The sequence below is a fragment of the Rhipicephalus sanguineus genome, chromosome 9 (genome assembly GCF_013339695.2).
Source record: "Rhipicephalus sanguineus isolate Rsan-2018 chromosome 9, BIME_Rsan_1.4, whole genome shotgun sequence".
Lineage (NCBI taxonomy): Eukaryota > Metazoa > Arthropoda > Arachnida > Ixodida > Ixodidae > Rhipicephalus > Rhipicephalus sanguineus.
In genome coordinates this window covers 47725147-47749691 of record NC_051184.2, presented here as the reverse complement: position 1 = coordinate 47749691, position 24545 = coordinate 47725147, and the positions used below count along the sequence as shown (strand labels likewise).

Genomic DNA, 24545 nt, shown 5'->3' with positions numbered 1-24545 from the left:
CCTGTAGATTGCGTATAGCGCTGCATTCGACTTTGCTGTGTCGCGAGGAGCTTGACGAACATTCATGTACAGCGTTGTCGGAGCGAGAAAACCGCTCACCATTCACATTATCAGGCCCGCCACAATAAAATTGAAACACTGCTAGGGATGCTCAATGCTCGCTTGCTATCGCTGTTGCTTCTGCCACGCCCAGTGTATCCAGAAAATACCGCAACCAAATAATTTATCGCAAAATGCAGCGTGAAATAGGTGCCTTTATTCTGCTCCTTTCCCAAGAATCGTCGAACTGAAGTATCACGCCAATTCGATCTCAGCAGCTTGTCAATAAGTTGTGCGGTCTGCAGCCACATTCAGCTTGTGTCTTGCTCTTCAAATATGCAAGCCTAGAAAAAGTATGCTCGCGTGCATATGTCGTAGAAAACTACAAGAAAAGTTTTACAACCATCTCATGGAGAAGGAAAAACAAGTCAGCTCCGCCTCAAAGCAGTAATGTTAAGCGGTAAAGCAAACCAAGAAACAGAAGGGGCCGGTGTCATCGGACATAGCGTGCCCCCGGAAATAAGGTTTTTTTCTTTTTTTTTTTTTTGAGGATGAATTTCCGGAACCTTCAGAAATGGCCAAAAATGGATTCGCGGATCCCCATGTGAGAATGACTGCTCTAATCCATCAGACTTATTCCGCCCAACTACGGGTAAATCGGCGCAGGTATTCTGGGCATGAAGCAGAACATGAGGATGAGGACGAAGACAGCGCGTGCCCATTCACGATGATGATAGTTTTCTGTTGACGGATTACAACCAACGGCTGGCATAAACAACTCCGCAGTTAAAATATGGGTTGAAGCCAGAATGGAACCCCCGAATTCCGTGTGGCAGTCACGTATTTTACCACAGAGCCATGCCAGTGCTTGAAACAGATGTGGAAGAAGACGCTGTACGGTTGTCATAGTTGAAGGCGAACAAGAACAAGAATGTCCGGCGAGAAGTCGCATTAACAGATGGTATACTATTTGGTGGCAGAAGCGTAGAATCGCGCCAGGCGACACGATACGCGGCTTGAGTAACGAGTTGTTGGTTGGACGCTGCCAACCCGTTACAAAGGGCTGAGCTTTAATATGCGCTCATCGCCATCACGAACAGCATGTATACAATGGCGTTCGCGTCACTATTCGGCCTAAAATCACATGACCAACTGCACTCCCCTTCGAAAAAGTACGAGGATTGAGTGAGGGGTCCGCTTAAAGGATACGTTCAGTGCAGGGGAGAAGGAAGGTGAAAAAGCTTTCTCCTTGATGTCTGTTAAGAAGTACCTAAGGACTTCGGCAAATTTTAACCGAAAGCGCTTTATCCCGGGGTCCACCAAGATTTTCATGACGTACTTCCGTCACGGAAATACGTCATCAAAGACATTATACAAGCTGTGATATACTAATGCACTAAAGCAATCAACTTCTTCTGTGACGACACGTTTCACTTTCGTGTTATACCGATTCCTATGACAGGGGGATCAACCATCTTTTTTTTAAATTTCGGAGCTCTCACACGCATTCGCCGGCTCACGCGTGGTAACAGCAATCATCATTATTAAGGTCCTGGCACTATGTTTATCCAATGACCTCCATTCTTCTTCTTCGTATGATAGCAGTAATTGACACAGTGTCCTCGCAGAACTACAGACGACGGTGTGTCGACATATACGTTACCTCGTCTATCGACAGCCATGGTGCCCATCTATAGTTAAACCCCAAACTTTTTCAAGTTCTTGAAGCGTTCGTTCAACTCCAGATCTCGTGATATATGCATGCTTTTGCCGTGCTGCACGATGGAAACGCTAGCTCTTCGTGTTTTTCCCATATACCGTCGACTCCGATATCTACATGGTCTTGCTTTGATGCGTACACTCTGCGCTTATACACTACTCCCTATTACTGCACGTCCACCTATGAGCCTCAAGTCACTTTATTCGCCCCAGTGACAGTGGGAGGCACGGCTCACGTTGGTTATTTGAAGGCCGTCAACAGAAATGTCGCACAATTTAGAAATTCTGTCTACGCACACATCACACGCACCGTATGAGCTTTAGTGTAACAACGTCAGTAACAAATGCAATAGGCTTCACGTGAACACCTGAGTGCTTTCGAAGACGAGGCAAGTGCTAGTTAATAATGGCCATCTATATACCTAGTTGACAAACCGTGTACGATTCATAATAAACCGACGATCAACGCAGCAGCGCTTTTAATACGAGCGTAACCGCCACTCGCATGAATACCTGCGACTGCAGTTGTAATTACGAAACTTATTCAACTATTTATAACATGTATTCGTAATGCTATATGTGTGAATTGGCAGAGTCAGAAAACGTTATCTCAGATGCCGCCGATAAGCGGCGAAAATACAGCGCGCTTTATCAAAATCCCTAATTTACAACGCCACTCATATGGCGGGGTCGGCGTACGGAGGCCCGGGCACCGAGAACTGTCCAGCGTACGACACCTGGAGAGATAATTATGAAAGTCTCGAGTCAGTGGGGCCAGAAGAACCGGCGATACGACCCCCACTAATGATATTCGCGATACCAAAAGTTTGCCACTATTTTATTTAAATGACCTATCCTGATCACTACGAAGCTAAAACCTTTCATCCCGTGAATGTCGCTCAACTCTGTAGACACTAATTTCATGTATACGTTGCGCAAGTTAACAAGTCTTTCATTGAAATTAACGTGTCATGCAAGAAAAGCACTTAATTATCGGTGTACAGACGAGTCCACTGTTAAAGGGAACACTTGTCCGCAAGGTACGTGCTGATTTCGCTCTCTTGTAAGCGCAGTGTCTTAGACTTGCGTAAAACCTCTGGAAATGGACAGCCTTGACTCCTGTTGAAGGATTAGTGCCGAGCACGAGCAATGTTTCCACACCCACTTGCAGTTAGGCGGCTAGCAAAATGGAAGGAGCTCATTCGAGTGTTCCCGTTAACAGTAAACCGTATCTGTAGATCGCCCGAACGTTATGTTATATAAGTGGAGGCCTGAGACTTTTATACAGATAGCCGAGTGATAGCATACGCGTGTACGGGTGTTATGTTCGTCGAGTGATCCCACTCGCATAATGGTTAAACGAAACAGCAGCAGAACTTCGTGGCCAGTGTGACGTAATGGATAACGGTGAGCATATAGGCGCGTGCAATTGGCAGAATGCGCGTTGCGACACGTAGGCGTGGTCAAGGTGCGGATTCACGGAGACGGCAAATGATACTCCCTTCATCAAGCAATGGTATTTTAATGCGCCGTAAAACGTGGTAGTCAAATCTATATATACGTCGACGTAAGGTTCAGACTATCTCATATTGAGGCGTAAAACCATAGATATGCACAAGGAGGTTTTTCATTAGGGGGAGGGGGGGACGTGCAAGGTTCTGCCGAAGCACCCCTCCCCCTCCAGATTGGTCGATTCCGAAAGTAAACAAGCGTCGCAGTGAATGCAAAAATGACAAGGATCTTATGACGCACTTCCCACAAGTGGCTGCCTTTGGTCCCCGGCTTACTGTGGGTAAAGGTGGAGAAGTAAACATTTCGGCACGCAAGATCAGGAATCCTCAGCCATCATCTTCGTCAAAAGCAGCTCCGAATGAGTAAAAATATAGTGCAGACTTGGCACCCCCCCCCGCCCTTTATGCGCATGTGCGCACGCCTACACCCACAACACTAAGAACAAAGATCTTAATTCACGTAAGTTACCAAAGTGTTACTTCTGCCCCGGAAGCCATGTGGCTTCGTGTTGTAAAGTTGTAACTATGAAATTTTTATGTAGTTGAAGCTGCTTTTAGACGCATGTACGGAAAAAATCGAAGAACTCGTCGGAGCCTGAGAGGCTTTTGACATTTTTTTTTACCGTAGTATCACCTCTACATTGCAAACAAGAGCGATAATGTGCTTTTTCATTTTACTTTAAAGGGATACTGACAAAACTTGGGAAAAAACTGACGAAAACATCACACTTCTGCTGGCAGAACGCGACTGTACCGATAAACAGATTTGATTTCGCGTAGTTTTGAACAGTTGGCTGTATTTTTGCAGGATTATCAACGTGCGGCGGCTGCACGTCAACGCGAGGCGTGAGGCTACATTCACAGCGTCTCATGTATGCGATGCCCGTTTTCCTGTCTTCATCTTCCCTTTCTTCAGCTTTCCTTTACATCTCGCTCTCACCCTTCCAAAAAGGCGCTGAGGCGTGCCCCACCATTCAGGGGCTTTACCCAAGCCAGGAGCGTTGCTCGCTGCCGGGGCCGTTCGTAGCGGTTCTAGTAACCGTAATGAGAGCTGAGCGCCTTGAGAGACGCGGGCGACGGCTTGCGTTGTTGGCATGCCCGTTTCCGGTGCATGAAACGTCACCAAACGTCACCTCCTCTATTCAAGGCGCGGCTAGACGCGGCAACTTGTGTAAAATGCATGAAATTCATTATATTCCTCTAGTTTATGCCTGAAGTGAAGGTTATGTCTATCGATTTCAGCACCCAATTTTTCAATTTGGCTGAAAATGTGGGCGGCATAAAATTTTGTTCATTATCCCTTTAACACCTTTCAGATGCGCCCTCTGTAACGAAAAAAGGCGCGAGCGCTTACCCGCTCAGTCTAGCAGCTTGATGAGCAGCAGTATGAGCTTCAGCCTGCTCATGGGCGCGAACTGGCCGTCCACGTTGAATTCCGTGGCCTGATTGGCCAGCGCCGGCACCGATGGAAAACGTCGTTCGAAGGCCTCCAGCTCTCCGAGCGCCTCGTCCTGGTTTCGAGGAAACGCCACCGCGATGGTGTTGCCGGTGGAGCCGAACTGATCGCTCAGCCGCCGCATGAAGGGGTCCAGCTGGCTGCTCGACATGGCGCTGAACACGGCGGCGGACGTCACCTGCCAACCATGAAACAAGGGGCCGTTGGCTGGGTATGCATTTTCTTTTGCAGTACACGCGAACGGAGAGAGAGAATCGCTGCTCTAAGGTGTCGCTGCGCAAAAGGTGAGCTCGCAGGGTTCTCCATTAGGCGGGACTTAGTTTCACCACAGCGCTTCCCCCCCCCCCCCCGTTTTCCCGGTTGAATTCGAAAGAAAACGAGCTCCGCAATGGACTCAAAAACAGAAATAAATCAACGACGTGCCTCTCACGAAGGAATTGCCATTGGTTCCCGGCTTTCTAGGGTAAAGGAAACAAACCACCAGATTTTTAAAAATTTTGCACGAGTATACACGCGCACGAACGTACATAATTTACGGTTAAGTCCCCCCCCCTCCTTGATAAATATTTCTGGCTACATCAGGGGTCCTTGTCGCCATCATCGTCAAACAATGAGTATCCATAACCCTGCGCATTATAAAATATGAAAAGTGCGACTAAGTAAAGGTAAATGGCAGAACTGGCGGCACCCTTAGGTGATCAGGGGGGGGGGGAGCGACTGTCCAAACCGCCCTCCACCCCTCGTGCTCTCGCCTGTGGGTGCACCTAGGCCTGCGCGGGGTTCTCCATAAGGAAGGGGGGGGGCAGCTTGATCACAGCGATCCCACCCCAACTATTCTTCACTTCCGAAAAAAAGCTTCGCAATGGATGCGCACATGAAAATTAAGCTATGACGTGCTTCTAACAACGGCAGCTGCCTTCGGTCCCCGGATTCCGAGGGGTAAAGGTGGGAAAGTTCACGGAATACATCAGTGGTCTTCTGCTGCCAATATCGTGAAAAGCCTGCACGGCCATAACCCTGCACATAACCCCTCTCGTCCCCCTTGTGCGCTAGTCTATGTTCGAAACATCACCGTGGCAGGACAGCGTCAGTTGCTCGCATTGTACATTTACTCGAACTTATATTTTTACATATTCGCATAGACTTGGGAGCAGTCTAGTGCGTAGGCAAACACTGTACAACATTGAACATTGCAGAGCATGACCATCAGAAGCATGTGTGAACACTTCTCCCGATTATGTATAATTTCTACGTATCACCTTCTCGAAGACAGAATACTGACAAACATTGGGAATATGCGAGGGGGAGGGCGAAGGAGCTGCTACTCCTTGTCCTCGTCTTCTCGTTACCCACGTGTGCCATCACTACAAAGATTTCTGAAACGGGACACGACTGTCACTTGCTCATTATCGCGGAAGAACTAGGACACCCAGCTTCTCTTCACGTGGACTAATCTTCAACGGAACTAGTAATTGAAACTTATACGTACTAAATGGGCTCACCACGCTGCTCTGCGAGGGATCCTTATCAGCGTTCCCGACTTGCACCAATGACAGTGCGCCGGTCATGTCTACGTCAAGGCTTCGCCGTACTCATGGTCCATACCTGCACCGTCCTTCCGGTGGCCTCCTCGGTGAAGTACGAGGTGACCGCGCTGCCCTCAGGGTTAGGCTCGGTCACGTGCAGAGCCTGGAACGCCAGAACTCCCGGGAGCACGTTGCGGAACACCGCGCCTGCTTCGCGGCCTGCGACCGACGATAGACGCGGACGGCGAGGCCATACAGGCAGCGATGCCCCTGAGCTGGTAGAAGGACCGGCCAGGGCCGCTGTTGCGAGGCCTAGCTGCGGCACGGACTGCGTGTCTCGGACATGCGGTCTCAGCCACTCGCTGCTGGAGCACGATGGCAAACGCGACGGCCTGCAGCAGTTTCGAAACAATTGGCCAATCTGCTTACCAGCCCTCTTACTCGTAGTCTCTCAGTACTGATCTCCTGTTAAAGGGACACTAAAGAGCAAAACGATTTTGCTCATATTAGTAAAGTACTCTTTCACGATACCAAAAACACCGCTCTTGCTGCGAGAAGACGCTTAGTAAGCGAGAAGACACGCAAAAACAAAAAGTAGGTGGCGACGCCACCTTGAGGTTTCCACACCATTCACCGTGACGTCACATGTTTTGACGGCGCCTACTAGGGACTACGTAGTTCTTAATCGGTAAAAATGAAGTACATTGTCCTCTGAGGGGGCCATAGACTCAACAGAGCAAGTTTGGGGTAATTTTGTTGAGCCAATGGCGCCAAAATACGATCAATACACTTTGAAATCCGTGACGTCACGTGGGGAGATTTCGGCGCGAAATTTAAAAATGAAACTTCGAACTTGACTTTTTCCTCTAATAATAAACCTATGATGGCGAAATTAACGACGTTGGAGTTCTCAGAGCACAATACATCGATATAAACCGGTTCATTATTTCTCTTTAGTGTCCTTTTAAGCCTCTTGTTAAGTGTTCTCATGAGAATGCGACAGGACTTTAAGGTTGTGTCTAATGGCGAGCTAGCCCTCTTACTGGCAGCCTCTTAGTAGGTGCCTGTTGAGGAGGTAACAGTCGATCGTTGTACTTACGCGGGGATGGCTAGTTCCGGCGGACGCCGCGGCTGGTCGTCGGGCACTTCGGAATGTGTGGCCGGAGCATCAGCGGAAGGAGCTTCCTCGGCACTAAACAGGAACTCTCCGAACATGCCCTCGTGCATGGGATCCTCGCTGCCGTACGGCGTTCGGACGAGCTCCAGCTTGAAGTACACGACCACGGAGTCCAGGGGCAGGAACTCGCGCAGGCGCTCCACGGCTGCGCAACGATAAGCACGCGCCGCGATTGGTTCGGGTGATGATGCTTTACTTCCGATGATCCATGCATCTAAGGAGAAGACCCCATCGCGCTGCAGAGCCCTTCCAATACTGCGAAAAAAGAAGCCAGCGGCTGCATGTCTGCGGCAGCGGCCTCACGTCCTTATCGCGCTCATTCGCACCTCCGTGCGCGTTGGCGCTCCTTCAGTTGACGCTCCTGTTCATCCGAGCGAGCAACACGCGCCCGTCCCTTGGCGAGTCCTGAGGACAACTGCTGATAACAGCTCTAGCACGATCTTTACACCACGGAACAAAGGGGCACGACGACTGGTGGAAAGTGCGGTCAGCTAGTACCGCGACACTTGTGAAAAAGGCATTGCCAGCGACAAAGGGGCAAAGGGAAACTGTGGCGAGGGGAAGGGCGGTTCAGAAAAATATTGTTCTACGCGTCGTTTTTGTACGTGGATGCGATTAACCAGATCCTAGTCATAGACGACTTCGCAGTAAAAATTAAGGCCGAATGAACTGAGGTTGCTGTCTTTGTATACGCCAGAGCAACGACTGCGCAATTAGATTGAAGGAACACCAACGCCAGCCGACGTTTGCCAATAATAAGCCAAAATTAGCAATCCCGTAACCAGATTATGATAACATATTAACCAGCATTACCTAATATTCGCTACGACTAGTCGGCATTACCAGTGATAGGCAGTGCCGGTTGTATGCTAGCAATCAGTACGCCGCGACACGATCGCCTGTTCCCATATCGCTGGGAAGGAGTGGGGACGGGCGTTTGATTACGTATGAAAAAGAATGGTGGAGGTGTCTGTCACTTTGTTTGGCCGCCTGTAAAATGCACCGGCAGCAGATACTGACGCATCACGTTTGCTGTGTGAATGCCTTCTAGCCTGCCATTTGCGGTGTTATCGAGCATGTGCCACCACCTAAACTTTCACCCACGTTTTGCATCCTGTGGCGTTAGTAGACCAGCATTTATCTGACTAAAACGCGCTCTTGGGCTACTTGATGCATGGTTTGAGAAAAACTCGGCTGTGCCTCCAGTTTTTATCAGAACAGCATTTATCTGCCGGTCGTGTAACATGCTATCAGCCGTGTGCTTGACGTGTCTCGGAGTCGCGCTCACCGTATTTGTGAGCCATGGGTGTTTTTATTTTTCGGCCCTTAGCTTGCCCCCCGGTTACATCGTTAACTCAGTTCTTGCTCCATCATCATCATAATCATTATCAGTTTGACTATGCCCACTGCAGGGCCAGGACCTCTACCACGTTTCGCCAATGAACACGCTCATGTGCTTGCTGCGTTCACGTCATCTCCTCAAACTTCTCAATCTCATCTCAGCAGCTAACTTGCTGCGCCCTCCACCCCCCCCCCCCCCAACACACACACGAGCGCGCGTGTCTTCTCTCGGAAACGAGTCTCTTACTCGTGATGACCTGCGATTATCCCGCCTCCTCGCTGCATGCCCTGCCCATGCCCATTTCATCTCGAATTCGACTAGATGTCCAAACACACCTTTGTTCGTTGACAACTATGTTCTCTTTACCATTTTTCGTTCCATGGCTCGTTGCGTCGTGCGCAATTTAGGCTGTTTTAAGTTGTTGTCCCATAAGCTCTCAATTTAACAAAATACATTGACCATCCCGCATTACTTGGGTACCCCATATAATTACTGCCCTCTGCTCACAGCGACAATCAGCCCGATTGTCGTTCCGTGACTTGTTAATGGAACACAACGCGCTGAACGGCAAGCTTCCAAACTGCCACAATCCCAGCGCCCCGTAGCGCCGCAAACGTGTACTTTACCTCGCTTATCCTCGTTCAGGTCGGCGTGGTGGGATAGAAACACCAACGATGGCCGCAGTCCCGCCAGGCGCGCGATGTTTCGGTAGCGCGCGAACTTGGAGCAGAAGATGTCCACGCACACGTGCGAGCTGCCCAGCGCCGAGGCAGGGATGGCCCTCTCAGAGTCCTGACAAAGCGCGCAAGCCCTGTGTCATATGCGAGTCTATGCCACCGTTGATGCTTGATTGACGTCAGGGGCGTACGCTACGTAAGTTAGATAGAACAAAGAAACAAAGAAAGTACAGCGCAAATGGAACAAGGACGTCGAAGGAACGAAGAGAACGTGGCAAGCGCTGACTGCCAACTGACTCCCGTGGTCTTCGTTCCTTTGTCATCCTTGTTCCATTCGCGCTGTTATTTTTGTTCTAAATATGAACCAACTAGCCCTCATAAAGTTGTTACTAGTACGTCAGTGTGACATATATTACAGCTTGACAAGAATTCCAGTCACACTTTACTACGCCTTCGTGCTTTTTTTGATTCTTAGTGGCACGAGCACCGAGTGACATTCCTGTTTCTCTTCCAAGCATTTCCGGTCCAGCACTTACTTTCGGTTTTCCGAATATTCGTAATAAGTCCTAAGCATACAAATCTATGGTTCCTTGGTGAGAAAACACAACCTGCGAATTGCAGGCACTGTTATGAACATCTTAGCAAAACATCGCAGTCGTGCGCGGCTAGAATAGTTTACATGCGGAGCGCAAAGTTGCCTTTTTCTCAAGCGTCCTCATTTCATGTAGAGGCCTGTGTTCACTCTCTTCGGAGCTGCCGGCGCCTGCTGCTTGACGTCGAACAGCAGATAGAATGCTACTGGCCAGTAGCCGATAGAAATCAACAGCGGCCTTCAAATCAGATGCGCCTCTTGCCATAGGATACCGCCAAACGCCCGCGCTGCGCTCCATGGTCTGCTAACATCCCACAAGTGAACCACACTCGCGTGCCGTAATCGCAACGGGAGAGCGCGACAGCGTTTCTTCAAGCGCGCTCATGGTCATGACGCGCATTCATGTAACTTCTTTACCCAGTGCCCTCGCTGTGTAGCTTCTAGCGCGCTCATCGTTACGAGATAACAAAGAAAGCGCTTCAAGGGCGCGAGAAAACCCTGCAACTCCTGTCGCTGTTGACGGATCGACTAAGAAATTCTTGTGGCAGTCGACTCTTAAGGCAATAACCTCCGATAGCAATGTCATTTGATGATTACTTGTAAAAGTGGTTCATAAGCCCTTTAAGATAAAGGCCAATTCAATGTCAGGATAATCAATGAAAATGATGTCTCCGACAACGATTGCGGCGAACCTTTTAGCCCTGTCAGGCTTCTAGTGCTTAGGCATTAATTTACTGTAGCGTAATCGTAACATTGGCACAACACTGCTATTAAATCCGAGCTCGTACGTGCGGGGCCCGGTAGCGGCAGGCAGGTAGTAGATGACACCTACACGGCTGAAAACGGTTTAACCTTAAGGCGAAAACTCTAGACGCCTCATAAAACGCGAAAAGTGACCGCTTGCGGCGTTGACACAGGTGATGCAAAAAATGATCATGTGATGACGTCACCGATCATCATCATGACCACACAGCTTCCCAACGTGACGTCAAGCTATGTGACCATCATGACGTCACATAGCTTCCGTCACATTATGACGTCATCATACAACATCCTCGCTTGGTCAAAAGTGGACCGATACCGAAGGCACTGCAAAACCACGTTAGGTATACTGAAAGCTTCCAATGCCTCCAATCCCGGCAGCAGTGCGAAACAACGTTGTGTGCAGAAAACTTGTGGGTAGAAAGGAGATCACTACAGTCGACCGACAAGAAAAAGACGAGGACGGCTTTCGCCTTCGAGCCGTCTTCGGTGAATGCGTAAGGGACCGTGTTAGTTTTGTTACACATATCTGCACGCCGCGTCACCGCATGCATCTTACGAATCTATCCCAGAAACTAAAACGACGCGACAAACCGGCGCGCAGCAGACAGAAACGGAGATCAGCTTCCGGCGCAGCAGGGACAGGGCGACCGACTGCCACAGCCGGTTCACCTCGGCGCACGCGAACAGCTGCTCGGTCTCCAGGTGGTCGAGCACGCTCTCCACCACGAAGTCCTTGGAGGCGAAGGGGCCTTCCTCCATCGCTGGAACCACTAGGTCGGTGCTTCCGGGCGTTCCAACGAGCCAGAACACGGCCGCACCACGCGAGGGGTCTTCTTCTTCTGCGAACGTGGCCGCGAGCCTCGCGTTGATGATAATGAAGATGATAATGACTTCCTGGTGGCGTTCACCCACAAAGGGGCATTGGCGAACAACCGGGCGGCAGGATGTTTGGGGGAAATATATATGAAGCTGAAAGAAAGTGGAAATTTAGATTAAAAATAAACATTGAATAAATGAGAATGCTTAACGTGCAAGCGGTCAGAGTATCATTAGGGCTTTCTAACGAAGATAACGACGTATTTCGAACTAAGAAGATGAATACAAGAAAATAGACTAACACGGTAATCTTTATGTTTCATTTAGGTAATTGAACACAGCACAGCAGACATCCCTGGGGCTATAACCTAATGTAGTACCACCAAATTATAGAATTACTGCAACATTGCGACACATTTACTGGCGTTGTCCTCCGCCCGTCTTCTTTTTCTGGCGCCGATAATCCTGTGTCACACGGCACGCACACAGATTTTGGAAAATATAGACAACGAACCTGGTAGCTCAATTTCAAGGTACTGCTAGAGTGTACTAGAACAGGGGAGTGCTCGGAACGGCCGCGGCACCAATGTACAGAAAGTGAAGCCCAAACAGGGTCAATCCACCTGCAGCGCTGCGATCGGTAGTCTGCAATGTGTCGTCGTTTAAAGAGTTGCGCGTGGCTCCGGCAAAGTGGTGCAGGGGTAGAATACCCGCTTCCCGCTCAAAAGGCCCGGGTTCGAATCACGCTGTAGATGGTTGGTTTTTGTAGTTAGTGTCACCTTTTATAGCTGTGTTGGTTTTTTACTTTCTTTCTTAAAACTAGCTTCTGTTGCTACGTATTGCTACAAAAAGTAACGTAAAATGTGAAATCTTGTTTCGAGTCTCGTCTTCGCGAAAATCTCGGAGGCCATACTTTACGTTTTTGTTCAATCCCGGGCGGTGGCGCTGCAAATAACTGCGCTCGCTCTCAAATTTCTTCTAGTTTACTTCGCAATTTGCGTTACTTTTTGAACCAACACGTAGCAACTTAAGCTAGGTTTAAGAAACAAAAGAAAACCAATACAGCTATAGAAGGTGACACAAAGAATAAAAACCCACCATCTGCAGCTGCGATTCGAACCCGGGTCCCTTTGAGTGGGACGCGGGCATTCTACCCCTGCACCATTTTGGCGGAGCCGCGCGCATCCCTTAAACGACGACACATTGCAGACTACCGATCGCAGCGCTGCAAGCGGATTGACCCTGTTTGGGCTTCACTTTTCGAAGCTCGTTCCGGGCACTCCCCTGTTCTAGTACACTCTAGTACTGCTTTCAAAACTTGCAGGCTGATAATAATTAAAGGGGTAGCGACACTAATTTTCGAAGCTGAGTTTACTGGGCCATACAAATCTTCTGCATACTGACACGGCTCTCAGCAAGTGTGAAGCTAAGGAAATGCTGAAAGCATATTTTGTTTCGATATCCCAGTCAAATTTCGCTTGGCGCACCTATACTGACATCGACACTACCTTTACGTCAGGCTACAGTATCAGTTCCGCTGACGTCACGAACCAGTATGGCTAGTTGGGATGATGTCAGGAACCAAGACAGACAAAATGGCCGCTTCGGCGTTGCCAACGAAGCCACGGAGCGGAGCATCCAAGGAAGCTTCACGATATATCTTACGCGAGCACGTGACAAGAAGCTCGAACCGTGTCGTGACGTCAGGGTACAATAGGAACCGAAAATACCTTTTCGGGGACCCCCCTAATCACCTGAGAGGGCGCCAGGCCTGTGTCATACCATTACTCCGTCGGACCTACCTCGTCACTGTTTAGCATGCAGAGTTATGATCACGCAGGTTTTTGACGACAATCGCGGCCGAGGACCACTGATGTTGCATCGGAAGAACTGGTTACTGCTTACATTTACCCCAGGAAAGCCAGGGTGAAAGGGATGACAGGGCGGGCGGGCTGTGATGAGAGTTCGCCCCCCCCCCCTCCCCCCACAATGCACGCAGTACCCTGCGCACTCTTATAATCGGAGGCGTCGATGAAGGAAGGGAAGTGGTAAGGCACAATAGTATACTCTCACCGAGGCACTGATCCTAAGCACGTCAGTGTTAATTTAAATTCCCAAGAGGCCGAGTAATGCTACTAGCTAACATGCGCCAGCAAGATTTTAAACTTCTGTCGCTTGAAACCATAGGTCAGCAAACTCACTCATGAGTCCACTCACTCAAGCTCACTCAGACTCAGGTGAAGCAGTGAGCCTGAGTCTGAGTGAGTCCGGCGGAGTAACATGTTGGTGAGATGGAGTGCGAGTGAGCCTACAGAGCAATATATATTTCTTAACTGAGTCTGAGTGAGCTATATTTTTGCTGACCTACGCTAGAAACTTGACATACAAATTTTTTGCTGAGAATCAGATATTGCGACCGATGGAGCAATATTTCAAATATGCATGGTCCATCATAACCACACAAGGTCGCGGGATCGTATCCCGGCCGCGGCGGTGCATTTTCGATGGAGGCGAAAATGTTTGAGGCCCGTGAACTTAGATTTAGGTGTACGTTAAAGAACCCCAAGTGGTCGAAATTTCTGGAGCCCTCCACTACGGCATCTCTTACAATCATATCGCGGTTTTGGGACGTTAAACCCCAGATATTATTATAATAATTATTATTATTATAACCACACGACACAACGTTACCGTGACTGCGCCTCAACATTATCGCAGAATCCATTTGATGCGTACATTCTATCTCTCGTTTTGCTATCAGTGATGCCTATACCTGTGCCGACAAGCTCTGCACACGCACAGCTTGTTCACGGCGTAGTTATCTTACCATGGCGCGCAAAGCGTTAACAGTGAGCTCCATCATTGAAGGTGCGCTGAGGTGACGTGGTGCGCGCGATGGTCACGTAGCTGACGTTCTGCGCATGTGCCGAGCGCCATTTATGTTAGGAAGGCATCGCTGTTGAAACTGTAATGTATACACGCTCCCGTGTCCACGCTAAGCGTGCTCACGACTGCGCAGGTGTGAGATAATACAGCACACACATCTATAGCAGCGGCTGTGGTGCGTTGCTCCCAGCGCCTGGCACATGTTTGATGAAGCCCGGGGCATCCTCAACCCCACATTAACGATGAAGTCGTACGAGTTACCCGTTAACGCCAAGGTAGACGTGCTCAGAAGAAAGATACACGATGTACACGGCAACCTGCAGTCACTGAACATATCGAACTGCATCGTCGCGCAGCCGGCATTCCTGCTGTTATGTTTATCCGAGTTCAAAAACCTTCAGACACTGTCCTGCATCGCCTGTCCCCTCAGACCGAGCGTTCTTCTGGAACACCTGCTGACGTCTTTGCAGAACGTCACTCACCTAGAATTCTCGCTCGTCGAAGCTTTCAACTACGCCAAGGAGGAACTTCTCAAGATCCGCCTTTTGGCGAACGTGCACAAGGGTAGGGAAACAAAGGTTCGCAAGGTCTACGTTGAGGTCGCTGATGAAAAGAACGCAGACCTGCTGCAGACATTTTTGAGGTATTGTCCTTACCTGAGGGACCTTCACGTTCACTTCGTGCGCTACGTTCGCTTCGACCTCGGCCTGGTGAACCGTCTCTCGACGTTCACGTTCACCTGCGAGGCATCTTCCACGGCGCAATCGGACCCGAGGCAGCCGGTAGACTTGAGTTATTGCATAGACCTTCACGGTAACGTGGTGTTCCGGAAGAGACCGCAAGCCTACAACTGCGCCCAGCTGCGAAACCTGGCCCTGTCGCCCAATACGGCGTTCCCACTTGAGCCAGTCGTTCTGGTGGCCGTCGAAACTAAGGATCTCGGGAGGCAGTTCCTCATTGCCGGCTCTCGGCACAACTGGAGCAAGTTACGAAGCCTTTGCGTCCTGCTGTACGCCGGAAATCTCGACCAAACCGTGTGTCCGACCATCAGCGCTAATTACGAGACGGCCCTGCGCGACTTCTTCGCTAAGCTTCTGAACCTCGTGGAGCTGAACGTCAGCTCTTTCCACTTCAGCGACGGCGTCGACTTCACGGAGCTGCTGGCTGCGCCCGCACTGCGGCGACTGCGCGCACTGTCCCTGCCACCCTGCGGCTTGCGTCAGAACGGCGCCGTGCGCCGACTGGCCCTGGGGCTTAGCGACATCGAGGACCTGGACATTCGCCTCAACTTGGACGGCCGCCACGAGAGTTGCAGTTCCTGCAGCAGGGAACTGGTAATCGCACCTGCGGACGCGAGCGCGTTTCGCCTCGGCTCCGGTCGTCTCACGTTGAGCAACGTGCCGAACCTGGCCTCTCTCAACTTCCTTGAGTGTCTGCAGGTGTCCTGCCTGCGGTTTATTGACGTCTCTGCAGGACCGCGCTTTGATTTCCACGCTCTCGCGAAGGTCGTGCGCTACGGCAACATCCTCCACTCCCTCGTCGTCAAGCTTCAAAGCATCGGTTTCGGCGAAAGGTTCTTTAAGGTACCGTTTAATAAGAACTTGTTGCTGGGATAGTTGGTGTATACTTGACGACATCTTCATTTTAGCGCTAAGAAGACACTCATGAGACACAACAGTCCTGTTGTCTCTCCTCTGTCGGTCTTTTTAGCGCTAAAATGAAGATGTCGTAAAGCTTCCATTTGTGTCCCCCTGACGTGTATTTTCTATTGACGCTTCTCAGCCAGCAGTGCCGCACGTGACGTATCTCTGACGTCACTATGGCTAAAATAATGTTTCTATCATATCGCAGCTCTCAATATTAACGCTTTAGGTGTACTGCACCGTGACCCTTTATTACGTGTCCCGTATGTATAACCACCGTATTCAGAAACGTAGCTCAACTTCGAAGCTGAAACTGAAACGCACATGTCATCATAAGGAACGTGTGAAATGCAGTCAAGTATCAAATCAAATCAAAGCCTAATGTTAGGGTGTGTACGTCACCGCCTACTAGAAAATTTATTCCGGCATGAAAGTTCCAGTTGCATTTCTGCCTTATATTCCTGTCTTGCATTTAGTACACTCAGGATGCTTAAATTATTGACACCATAGCACTATTTATATCATTCAAATTTGCCGAAATAGCCCGCAGCAGTAACTAAGAAGCGGTAGGTGCAGAATAGGCGTGACTTGGCAGGTTGTATTGACAACTGAAACCCGATCGGAAAAGCGCGTGGCTGACAGCACAATCGGTGCAAGCGGCTCAGCGAATTCAGTTTAGGTGAGTGCGAGGAAGTGTGTCCCACTGCGACATATTCGACCGCCGTTTCCTTTATACTCGTTCGCGTAGTACGCCACCGCTATAGCACCGCTAACAATAACGCCAGAGCAGCCATTCATGCTGAAGCAGAATCGCGAGTTGGGCTAGTTGGTGGATGTTCATCGTAATATAATTGACAGCGCAACGGGTTAGACACGGACAGAACGGGTTACGGACACGGACAACGGGTTAGACACGGACTGTGTCTTTCTGTCCGTGTCTAACCCGTTGCGCTGTCAATTATATTACGATCAGCAATTCATGTCGAGTGGTGTAGCCGAAAGGCAGCACGCATATGCGATTCGGGGGAGTGTTTATATTGCTATCGAGCGTGGCTTTTCATATGAAGCTTGTTATCACTCGAAGATTTTGAAGCCGGTGTCGAACGCGAAAAAAAAAAAGAGCGGCACCGTCTAGCGCACATACACCGGGCCTTCCAAGATGCGCCGGTCATATGCGTATTTCCATGAGCTGTTTAGCCAGCAACTGATGCTGTCGCGATCATGGACATCTCGGCGATCAGCCGTTTCTGCTGGTCCTTTATAGAGGTCACATGTCATTTTAAGTCACCTTTTTTATTGTTGTGTGGATATGAGCATCATCGTCGTTGTTCCTAGTAACAAGTTAAGTATTGCGCCGCTAAGCACGTGGATGCAGATCCAATTCCAGGCATGGAGGAACGAAAAGGCAGCTACGGAACACCGAAGCCACTTATCACTCCGATGCTCCACCTAAGTATCATTACAACGAATCGTGTATGCCGTTCACCTTGTAACTGGACGGTCCGTCCACCAAATCAGCAAGCTCACTTCAATGGCACCTTTTTTTCGCACATTTAGGGTGTGTCCTCCTCAGCCCAAGCTACGCACACGCAGGAAGAAAACTACAATGAAATCAGGTGGCGAGGCCAAGCAAACACGTGAGAGCGATTTCACTTAAGGGCTGACTGGAGAGGGCAAGCACAGCCGGCACCGCGACATGTAGCGCCCTGAGGGCACGGCACTACGGCTCACCCTGAAATGAATCGGACCGCGAGCTTGGGTCATTGTTGGGGCCTTCAGCCTAGTGCTTTGTCGAGAAAAAAATGTGAGCCGATAGGCGCGGAGGTAAGAAACGTGAAGAAAGAAGGCCAGGGCGAAACCAGGGACAAGGAAACCCGCCCTCCACCGATGTTGTCATAGGATTCCTGCTTAGAATGATAGAAAGGCGAGCTATATAGTTGGTAGAGATTTACGATAAAAGACGAGGCGTGCGAACACGGAGAAAAAAGAGAAGTCGGGCCTCAGGACAACACAAACGTAGGCGTTTGTGCAGTCCTGTCTTCTCTCTTGGGTCCGTATTTGCACGCCCCGTCTTTTAAAAGGAAGCAAGGTGTGTGACCGGGCTAGTTGGTATTCCATAGCGACGTGGAAGCGCTAGTCCTCGTCGGTTCTTCGTCCTTGTGTATTACACGCGCTGTTCACGTCACTATTTAACAGGAATCCCTGTACGCATACCACGACAGCGAAAGCTGTCTCCGGCACTCGGGCGCCTTGTAGGTCGATCAACCGTCTGGCTCGCCTGGGTGCATCTTACCGCAGAACGGTCATCTTGCGGGTACCAAGCCAAGCCGCAGGCGGCCACTTCTAGCAATATGTGATACGCAGCACTCGGCGCGCGCGTGTCGTGTTCTCCACGATGCAAACAAACGGCAGCCACTGCACCGCCGTGGGGCGCCGCTTTCTGGTCCTTCCGCACGTGGGGCGACAGGTTCGCCCATCGGCGCTTCCATTACTCGCCTACGTCACCCTAAATTTTATGGCCGTCAGCGTGACCGCCGCCCACTCGGTCGCGTACGGGCAGGACAGGCACTAGCTTGCACAATGCAAGCGCTGGCACTCTGAAACTGTTCCGATAAAAAAAAAAGCAAAGAAATAAAACATCACAGGGTCCCTTATGCATCTGCCTACGACAACATCAAGGCGAAAGCTATCTTCTTCTCTTTGTTAAAACACGTTGGCGTGCTAGTGTGTTTGCATCCAAAAGAAAGAAAACAGACAGCGCTGTGTCCTTGTCTTTTTTTTTCTTTCTTCGTCCCTGTCTAGTAGCGCTTACTCCGTCTTCTCTTTCTTCCCAGTCTATGTATCCATACCCCCCCGCCCCCCCCCCCCCCGAAAGCTTTGTGCACCTCACCTGGGTTTCGCAATCCCTCCGTGATCGGCCCACCTTTGACGAAGCGACGTTGTCATGCGATGGCGCCATCTTGTGACGTCACAGCATTGCCACGTCGTCATGGCGTCGCAAATTCTGGCGCTATGTGACGTCATGATGATGTCATATAGTGGCGTCATATCGTGATGATGATATTTTGCGTCGCTCGTGTTCGTGTCGACGCCACCGACGGTCAATTCAAGCGTTTGATGAGTCATCTAAGGTTTTCGCCTTAATAGAGAGAAAGAACGCAGTTTATTTCCACCGGTCAGAAAGTATGGGTGATAGGTGTGAGACGCGGCTCCCCCTTTCACAACACAGTGAAACCTCGATGGTACGATCACAGCACATTTGAATTTCGGGGTGAAACGAATTTTAGGGGCGTAGCTCCTCTTAGTCTAACCTTGTCCCACGTCAGGCGTAATAGGCAGTCGGCAGTATCTCCCGAACAGTATAATAGATGGCGCTGTCTCATAGAAGTTTAGGGGGACAGATATATGGAGGTACAAGAGAAAACATCGGTAGCAAAGGGAAAGATGAATGCTGCAATTATGAAACACAGAGCTTTATGGGGATACGATAGGTACGAGGTGCTTCGAGGGCTGTGGAAAGGTGTGATGGTCCCGGGGCTTACATTTGGGAACTCAGTGGTGTGTATGAAGTCAGAGGTACAATGAGGAATGGATGTAAATCAAAGGACGGTGGGCCACCTCGCGTTGGGCGCTCACGGGAAGACGACAAATGAGGCTGTAAAGGGTGATATGGGATAGACAGGCTTTGAAGTGAGGGAAGCTCAGAGCAAAATGAGATTCGAAGAGAGGCTGAGGAAAATGAAGAAGAGTAGATGGGCAGAGAAGGTTTTCAGGTATTTGTATAGTAAAAGCGTTGACACGCAGTGGAGAAAAAGAACTAGGAGGCTCACCAGTAAATATACGGCTAGCAGTGCGGGCGATATGGCAACAAGGAGCATTAAGCGGAAGGTCAGAGAGGCGGAGAGGACTTATTGGATGGCAGCGGTGGAAAAGAAGCCGGCTCTGAGTAACTACCGAAAGGGAAAAAACGAAATAAGGAGGGAAAGGTTTTATGATAATTCAAGGGGAAGCGCTTTGCTGTTTGAAGCAAGGTCGGGCTGCCTTAGAACGCGTAGTTATAAAGCGAGATTCAGTAATGAAGAAGAACAATGTACATGCTGCGGGGGAACTAAGGAAACGATGGAACATGTACTGATTGAATGTGGCGATATTCACCCAGGTATACGTGTGGGCATGAGTCTATATGAAGCCTTGGGTTTTAGGGACAACAATGGAAAGCTGAACACGTCCGCGATAGAAATAAGTAAGAGACGGTTAGAGTATTGGTGGCAGAAAAGTAGAGATAAAGTACAAAAATAAATTATGGGGAAAAATAAGGTCATTCTGCCTTAAGAAGCAGAGAGATGGACCGTGAATTTATATTGTTTTGGTATAATAACATAGATTTAATCAATGTAGATAAGGTATTAGGCCAACATGAAACAAGGAAGTTTTTTTTTTTTTTCTTCGAGCCTGGTGGCAGACATGTCACCGCCCCGTTTTAAAGGGGACGCTCATAGCATCCATCCATCCATCCGTTGGTCCAATAGAAGTGTGTGCAACAGTGCGCTTGTGTGAATCACCACTAGATGGCGGTGGAAGTGCCGCTACTCACCGATCGGCTGCCGCGCGGGCTGTGCCTGGGTGCGCGGGGACCGAGTGCCTCTCTCAGTCTCCTAACGCCGTACGTTCGCCGTACGTGTCGGATCGTTGGTGGGGCATGGACGAAGCGGAGCGGCGGGCGCGTAGGGCCGCGGCGGCTCGTGCTCATCGCCAGGATCCCGCGGTGCGAGCCCGAGAAGCGGCGGCGAAGCGAGCGCGGCGCCTGGTGGATCCCGTGACTGTGCGCGCCAATGACGCCGCAGCGCAACGTGCACTCCGAGCAGCGCACCCCGAAAGGCGAGCGCGAGAAGCGGCGGCGAACCGAGCGCGGCGCCTTGCAGACCTTGATGGTGCTCGTGCGCGGAAAGCGGCGACCAAACGGCGCCAACGGTCTCACATTCAAGGAGCCGACGCGCTGTTCGAGCGGGAATTTCTCGCTCATTCGTTTGGCCACAGTTGCGACGTGTGTGATCGACTTTGGTTCGATAATAACCTCACCACGGTGTTTCACACTCTTTATATGATGTACTGGGCGAATTTCACAGAAGAGTTTCACGGTTTACCGATGATTCCCTCCGGAGCTACGCCCGACTCATCATCATTCACCCCGTGGATATGCTGTGATTTTTTTTTTCGCTGGTCCCGACCAAAGCCCATTGGCCTGCAATGTAATGGAGTACGGTTGTTGTGAACCTATTTTCACCCTGCGACGTTTGATACGAACATACGCTGCCGCCCAGGTACAAAGTGCTGTGCGCGCTGCCGCGGAAGACGCGCCAAGCACGTGCAAGCGCGGGAACGCAAGAGTGGGCATGCGCGCCGCACCGCCAAATCGTCAGAATCACGGTGTAAAAAAACACTTTTCTAAAGGTGAGCGAGGACCGAAAGAAGGCGAGGACGGTCTTGGCGAAGGAATCAGGCCTCACAACGTCAACACGCGCGACCGTTGAGGTCGCACTTGTGCGGGCACGGTCGTAAATCTCCCAAAAAACATCCCCAACACCTACGCGACAACAAAATCATAACACAGGACCGTGGTTCTGTGGCCTTGATACATCGCTTCAAAGCGCTTCTTGTGTTACTTTTGCTGCAGTACTCTGGAGTCATGCAAAAAAGCATACTAAAATTTTCGTAGGGGCTACTGCTGTCGCGGGTCACAACGTACCTGGTTCATTAATTAAATACGCACGTACAGGCCGTATATTTACGAATGCTGGTATGATTGCCGACATTCAAAAACTTAACCGACAATCATTCAGGGTTCTTCCTGACGTTGCTGCGGCCCGAAAAACAATAAATGAAAACGTACGCCAGCTTTCTTTTGTTCGCATGGTAATTTTCCATACTTTCTGGTGATACGAATTTCGGATGATACGAATATTTTTGGTGGTCCCGTGAGATGCGCATCACCGAGGTTTCAATGTATACTTCCCCCCTAGACGTCGGCCGGAACCCTTCCGGCGGCGGCCTGGGATTGACGGAAGTCATCGGTCAAGCCCTAATGGAGAAGGCAATTCCATTGAAAGCATTATTTCATGCAGTTTCAAAGCGCCTGCCGCCCTGTAGTCGGAAATTTTCGACGAATTCAAGAAAATCGCGTGATATAATAATATTTGTAAGATTTTATACCCCAGAACAAACTCTAATTAGATATTATTTGAACACAACGATATTTGAGTACTTGGTGTACATATTGCTGACTCGGGAATAGTGTTCAGCTTGTGAATAGTGTTGGCTTGAAAAATATTCATATTGGTTGAACGGCTTCTCTTTGTTGTTTTTTGTGTGTGTGTGTGTGTGTGTGTGTGTGTGTGTGTGTGTGTGTGTGTGTGTGTGTGTGTGTGTGTGTGTGTGTGTGTGTGTGTGTGTGTGTGTGTGTGTGTGTGTGTGTGTGTGTGTGCTCTCTAGATAGTTCTAAATAAACACAAAGCTTAGCCCTCTAAAGAAAAAACGACATTTTTTTTAATGCGGCTTTTGACAGTGAGGCTCATTTCTGAATACGCGGGTTAACTGTTCACCTGCTTGTGTCTGCCTCGGTGTCACAGTGGTTACGGTGCTCGGCTCCTATCCGGAAGGTCGCGGGTTCGATCCCGGCAGCGGCGGTCGAATTTCGGTAGAAGCAAAATGCTAAACGCCCGTGTACAGTGCGATGTCAGTGCTCATTAAAGAACACCGGGTGGTGAAAATTTTTGGAACCTTTCCACTACGACCTGTCTCATAATCATATTGAGGTTTTGGCAAGTAACACCCGAGATATTATTATATGGCACCAGCGTCCAACGCGATTCGCCAAATCTTGAATCTTCGTTTCCTGCAGACTTTGCTGTGCCCTGCGATGGCTCTGGAGCGCCTGTGCATCTTGTCCAAGAGCAAGCTGACGTCGGAGTTCGCGGAGCATATGGTCCAGTCGATGGCGCTCCGGCTACCGTCCATCTTCTACTTGCACCTGCACTACGTGGACGCCGAAACGTCCGTAGAGGCCACCGTGACTTGGATACGCCTACGCGAAGACGACGACAACGCGGCGGCCGACGTGTCGCGTAGAGGAAAAGTCATGCGGAGCAAGCCCTGCATCATGTGCTCCACCCAGACCTTCATCGCGCTCGTTAAGCCGCGCAACCGAGAGCTGGAGGCCGAGCCTGCGGACGTGGCCTCCGCGATCAGCTGCGACAGCGTTGCCGGAGCAAATCGCGGAGTCAACGTTGCGGGCAATGCCACTTCATGTCTGGCCGCTGCAGGACCGTCAGCTCTGTCGTGATATCGTACACATTCACGTACACGTAAAGAAGTCACAAAGAAAAGCGCTTGTCCTTGCGTCTACTTTGCGTGAATGCGTCTTTTGTGCGCTATTTGATCAATATCATGGCTCACCAATTAACCAATCAATACATGTTAAGCATACCTGACTCCACTTGTAAAGACCGATCTACTTAGACTACCTACACTCACATACCTACACTGTATTGTCGTATGCCGGATTCAGTTTTAACCGACTGCTGGATGTTCAGCATTTGACCGCTCATAAATGTGACAGTCACATAAGTGTGCTATGTAGAATGTAAACAAGATTTTATAGTTCCGTGATCTAACGCCACGGACAGCACAGGCGAAAGCCTCCGATCTCAGAGGGCACTTATTAAAATACTTTCAACATCTCTGTCGACTGCGTTGTTATTTCCTGTTACTTGTTTCCTTCCGGTCGACTAGTCATACACGAGTTGTTGTTGTCTAGGCGATCAGTGGTTGAATAATTGACATGTTATTTACTCTCATTCAACTTGACATTTCAATCCCTTCAATGCACTTTAGCATTTGGTTCACTTGCATACTCTTTCTACATTACTTCACTTCAGTTCACATTTGTTCACAGTTTAAAAATTTTACATGAGATTCATCTATCATTACATTTAATTCACTTTAATCGACATTTATTTCGCCGTATGCACTCATCATCAATTCTCATTACTTGGCGCACTCTCCTACCCTCTCTCATTCTCATCTTCCTTACTTTCTGTCTCTCCTTCCCCAGTGCAGGGTAGCAAACCGGATTTTGTTTCCGGTTAATATCTCTGCCTTTCCGCATTACACTTCTCTCTCTCTTAGGCACGCCCTCATTACATTAACCACAATTGAGGCAGTGCAAGGGAGTATGCGTAGCGCTTCGTTTCAAGTGAGGAAAGCAATGAGCAAAATTAGTTTAGAAGAAAGGCTTAGGATAGCGGATGGAAATAACTGGGTGGCTAGAGCGCGCGGGTTCCTGCATCAAGAAAGCCTGTGCACGGAATACAGTGCTAGATCAAAGACCATGGGAACCA

At 49.7% G+C, this 24545-nt stretch overlaps 1 protein-coding gene across 1 annotated transcript; it reads left to right on the top strand.

Annotated features, from left to right (window-relative positions):
• Window positions 1-14611: 14611 nt before the first annotated feature.
• Window positions 14612-23488, top strand: LOC119404132 (uncharacterized). Its single transcript, XM_037670732.1, has 2 exons — window positions 14612-16089; window positions 23048-23488. Exons 1-2 carry the CDS (start codon window positions 14707-14709, stop codon window positions 23486-23488), a joined length of 1824 nt encoding a protein of 607 aa, XP_037526660.1. The 5' UTR covers window positions 14612-14706.
• Window positions 23489-24545: the final 1057 nt, after the last annotated feature.